This window comes from Dendroctonus ponderosae, unplaced genomic scaffold (assembly GCF_020466585.1).
Source record: "Dendroctonus ponderosae isolate FM_Combo_2020 unplaced genomic scaffold, Dpon_F_20191213v2 Dpon_F_20191213_7, whole genome shotgun sequence".
Classification (NCBI taxonomy): domain Eukaryota; kingdom Metazoa; phylum Arthropoda; class Insecta; order Coleoptera; family Curculionidae; genus Dendroctonus; species Dendroctonus ponderosae.
Window position 1 is genome coordinate 11,934,763 of NW_026018916.1, and position 5,522 is coordinate 11,940,284.

The 5,522-nt window shown below is 30.2% G+C and overlaps 1 protein-coding gene across 1 annotated transcript in view; it reads right to left on the minus strand.

The window, feature by feature from the left end:
- LOC125505133 overlaps nucleotides 1–5,522 on the minus strand; it is a 48,962-nt gene that overhangs the window by 3,579 nt on the left and 39,861 nt on the right. The window contains exon 3 of the mRNA XM_048668294.1: nucleotides 1,473–1,618. Coding sequence (XP_048524251.1) covers nucleotides 1,473–1,618 — 146 coding nt within the window. The remainder of the gene's footprint in view (nucleotides 1–1,472; nucleotides 1,619–5,522) is intronic.

Consider the following 5,522-nt stretch of genomic DNA (forward strand, 5'->3'; position numbering starts at 1 on the left):
CGCGATTTTTGCAATATGATGTTTGTGCGAAAAGAAAATGTAATTACTTTTATGCATCATCTGTTGAAAATTAAATTAAATTGATAATAAATAATAATAATTTATTGATTSAGTTTCATGAAATCAATCAAAAAAAATCAATGAAATCATGATTCAGATCATAATTTCATTGATTCAATCAAAACAGTTTCTTTGGCTTGAKCCTGGAAAGTTAATTATAATGTCATARACGAAAAWCATATTMAATTTGTAACAGRAAACGAGCARACAGCAGTTTGWTATCTGAAACTCGTCAAGCGTTACTAAAAGTTTTATATTTTTTAAATTAGTTGTTGAAACAATAGATTTCTTAGGATTTTAAATTTMCACTTGTTCAACTTTCTAATTSAGCTACAATTTCATTATSKCGCCTTAAAAATCRAAGSAAAGCAAAGAAAACAAAGAAAAAAATAAGAAAATTGCATTAAAGATGAAAACAAWTAAAATGTCCAGTTGGCATCTAAATACTCTTAAAATTATGTTTTTCGTTACACAATTTATAAAATGCTTTGTTGTGTAAAATTAATGTGTATGTATTTCCTATACTAACAATATCGTAATTATACCGTAAGGTTTAAGTATTCGCGACTAAAGCACACAAAATATTACGCTAATTAATCAACATTATTAATACCTACTATAATTATTAATTACAATTTTATTAAGAGCTATCGAGATAGGCCTGAAACTATAATACAAAGTACCTCCATTTCTCATCCAGTCARGCTTAAGTTGACTAAAACCGAATTAGTAGTTGAGAAGTTACAGAGATTTAGTGATTACAGTTTCAAGATTGAGGAAACTTAGCTTTCTAATGAAGYTATCAAATGTATATCTTAATGTGAAAATGATGGCGACATGCAAAAGTAAAAAATAGTTTGCAGTTATTTTAGCAACAAATTTAGTTTTTTTTATTTTCTACTGCCAGCCGATTCTAAGATCCGATAAGTTKCTTCATTTACTCTTAATACCAACACGAACAGTTTTTGGACTTATTTATAAAGCAAATTTTTTCTTTTCATTTCAAAATCATTAGTTTATATTGACATGTTATTTGAAAAGTATCAGCGTCTTGGCAAATTGAAATATCGAATTAATTTCAGCCCGTTTGACCCATTTGATATCACTTACCATTAAAACTCGATTTAAAAGGCATTTTGAACAGCTAAAGTTTGTTTTTTATCGACGATAAAAAATCGATTTGTTTCTAGATTAAGCCACTTGCATCAATCTAAAATCCAATTTTATTTAGATTACAGTTCGTTTGGTTTTCTATTTTTACAGTGAAACTTTTAGTCACTGCTAGACTGCAATTTTTTGTCAATCTTTTTTTTGCGGTATTCCTGTATGAATTATAAATTCGTATTTTCGTGTTTTCGTGTTGTGTGCATGAATATTGAGACCCATTTTCAAAAATGCCATTAAATACTCACGGTTGTATCGCATAAAATCGGTTTCACTGCCATACATTGCCTCGCTATCAAAAGCTGTAAAATTTATGGTCTCGGTACATTTGTTCACTGATATAATGCCTTGATATATTGTTTTGCAGATTTTTTCCTTTTGCTTCTGAAACTTCCTGAAAAAAATATACATTTGCATTTACAAAGCAATTAAACTGGGTACAAATTACGCGAAATGTGGAACCCTTACTTTTGTTTGTTCAGAACTTTTTTGTGTGCACTTAAACTTTTATCAGCACAATTTTTTTAATTACTGCTAATTATTTATCAACTTTCTTGTCTCTTGTTGTTTTTTCTTAAGAGCACTAGTTTGCCCGCAAAAAAATTAATCGTTTCGGCTTGATCAAAACTTTCCAAGCCGTTTCAAAAAGCTTGAATGGGGAAATATAGGACAGAACATAAATGGAGCCAAATGATCACATTTAAGATTTTAAGACGATATTGTTCTATTCGCTCACAACACAGCCGACTTTGAAAAAATGCTTTCCGAACTAGACAGAGAATGTTGAGAAATCGGTTTAAAAATGAGTGAAACAAAAACGAAGATAATAAGCCAAAATCAAGTACAAATAACAGTCAAAAGGCACATATGGGAGAATATCCAAGAAAGGCTTGATGATGATAATGACGATGATGCTGATGAATCAACATTTGAGTTAGATTGAAAATAAGTAACATATAAAGCAATCGAGCCTAAAAATAAAAATAAATCCAAAGATAATATCGATTAAATCACACGGAGTTTCCAACTTTTGCACCTGCAAATGCTGATGGCAAATAAATGATTAATGTTTAAATCTAGTAAAAACAATCAGCTAATGTTGATGGCATAAATTACTAGTCGAATTTGTGTCGCCAACTTCTATAGTCTAATTGGAAACTTCCACACACGAAACTGGAACCGGATAATTAGATTTTCATGTCCCAACATCGAGGGCAATACTTTTCGAAATTTCGACGACACATTCGTGGGCTGATTAGACCGAATATGTATGTTCCTAATTTATTGATGCTCTTTAACATTACTAAATACTTTGATCTTCAAGTGCTTTCACGCTTGCAAGTTTAATTCATTAGTTTTCAGTTGCGACTATTTCAATAAATTTAACAATTTTTTGTCAAGTAAAAATCAGCTACCAAAAATTAGTTTTGTCGCATTAATTGTTAAAAAATGGTCTGTAAATTGCTGAAGAAATTTTGAGTTCTCCTCAGCAATTAAATGAGCTCGGAGAACTGTTTATCAAACAACATGACTATTTCTGTTTTCTTTATGGATTTAGTTGGGAACAAGCTGTTCTCTCTTCTCAGAAGTTCCATACAAGCCAAATGATTGAGGCTCCTTAAAGGAACATTGTTGAGGGACTTTAGGCCTAGTCTTGTGCAAGGAATGGTACCAAAATTCAAAATATTTATTTTTAGGAAATTTGTCTAGTATGAGCACATATGCACTGGACGTGCCATGGCTGCTGAACAGCTACTTACAGCTATAAAAGTATTTTTTACGAGCGAATGACGGTCGTCATCTGTTCAACGTCTTGGAATCGTAGTTTGTGTATGTCTTTTCGTCTGTTGCCTTAATTTGATGAAAATTGAATGGACCGTGAATAAAATCTAAAACTTATTAGAACTGCGATGAAATCTGGACTAAGAAGTTACTACAGTTACAAGACAATATAACTTTACTGTAATAATAATTAATTTTATTTATCATAATATATAATAAATAACTAATTACCGAAAGAATTCACGTACACAGATATAAAAATCTAGGAATTGTAAATAAAACATATTGGTAACATCTTAAATAACCAACAGCGTATTCACTCTCTTGTAACAAATATATGGTTTATAACAATTTTATATTGACAAATGTTTTTAATATATGTTAGCGCTACTTCATTTTTTTGTTTGTTTTTTAATATTGCAGTTTTCTATTTTGATTTCAATAATTTTTTTCTCATAATGAAGAAATTAATGAATTTATTCTTCAGAACTACAGCTTAGATGTATTAAATTGTTTGTTTTTCTTTTTTGCGCTTCTTTATTTTGAATTTTCGTTGATTCTCTAACCAAGGAAATATTTTTATTTTGTGTTTCTGGCCACTTATGGAAAAACAATAATTTATCTTTATTCGTTGCCAATAAGTTTATCGTTTAAATTGATCTTTCAGCTCGTTAAATACATATTTCCATAAATTCGAAAAAAATCATTAAATTTTTTAGGTAGGTTTCAAAGGAAAAAGTTACCAACATATGTAACAATGATAATTTATATGCAAATTTTCACTATATGATTCGTTTATTTTCGACTAATTTCATGGATTTTAGGTTTGATTTTTGTTGCTTCGTATTGTTTAGTTTCAGAATTAGGTTCAGTAACTTCGAGTTGGTTTATTGGACATTTGCCCTTCCGCTTCTTTCTCAAGCAAATATGATTTGATTATGAACATTTCGATATTTTCTGTTTTTTTTATTTCTCATTCTCACTGAATGATGACAAAAATTTTAAGTACAATTTTACCAAAATTTAAAGAAAAACATTTCAGTTGTTGGAGACTTTCCTTGTGGTCGAAAAACTTCTGAATCTGGACAGTCCGTTTTTATTCAAGAATTGTTTACCTCCAAATGATTTTTCTTAAATACTACAAAGCGATTAAAATACATATTTATGTTAATATTTTTATATCATAAATGAGTTTTATTATTTTCGTGATGGGTCGCCTATAGAATGCATACATAATTTCGAAGTAATAAAAATTTAATTAACAATTTACAATTAGTAACTTCCAATTTTCCGCATGGAACCTGTATTAATAGCGACCTGATACGGTGAAAATTAATGATGTCTTAGTGTAAAATATTACACTAGAGCAAAAAACTCTTCTACAATCAGCAATATCCGGCATCTACTTCGTTAAGCTGCTGATTAAAGAGCGTATACTAAAAATAGACCCTTCCGTAAGGCAGAAAACCTAAAAGCAACATGCAAACTTCTCCAAGCACTTTACTCTTTATTAATGAGTTTCGAACTGATTCCAACATGGAACATCGAAACTCATTAAGAATACATTTCAAGTCAATAAGCACATTTTAAATGCTAATCTATTAATTTTTGTGCTGGTTTCGTACTTTGTCGCTTATTCAAAAAGCCATTGTGCGATTATTGATTGCATCATTAATCATTCTCTTAAATCAGTTTCCGGCGGAATTGTACTTTGTTGGGGGGCCTTTCTTGAAAAGTCGAAAGTTCAAGTGAATTAATAAACTAGGCTTAACATCAGGTAAAAATGATGAATAAGGGGCGTAAAAGAATTGGTTGCCAACTGAAAAGCTTTGCCTTGAAGTAGTAACGCTTTGTCCGCTCAAGTTTATATTTAGCAATTTTTTTCATAAAAACAGATATAATATTTGTAGTTGTATTTACAATTATAAAATATAATTAAGGAGAAGAAAAGTTTCAATTTGCATTTCTTGCACCCAAGCTGTTTGATTCTCGATACTACATGCATTTTTGGCAAAATTACAGTTACAAAAGTGTTTTTAAATAATTAACCGCTGCACACATTGTCTAAAGATGGTAGAACTAAATTTGCTTCATGCCAGCGATTACTTGAACTTTTTAATTTACAACGCAAAAATGTTATTACATTCGCAGTTCACAGATTAACTTCCTCTCTGAACTGTGTGAACGTTGTAGAAAATGACCAACTCAATTAACGCCTGTGACTCGTTAAATAATTGCCAGTCGGTGTAAATTTCGCAGTGCATTGATCAGAGCCGGTTCTACGATTTGGATTATGAAGGTCCAAAATGAGAATCCTCGGCTCTAATCAGCTTTAATTAATTAGAAGATCAACCTTTCCCAAGGATGCAGAAAAACCTTCATTTGCTTCCTCAAAAAAAAAATTTACACGATATTTATTCTGGCTTGGAAACTGCTTTGCGTTTTAATGTACTTTGAAAATAAATAGATTTATAGATAAGTTATATATTGTTGAGGCGGATTCATTTTTTACAAAC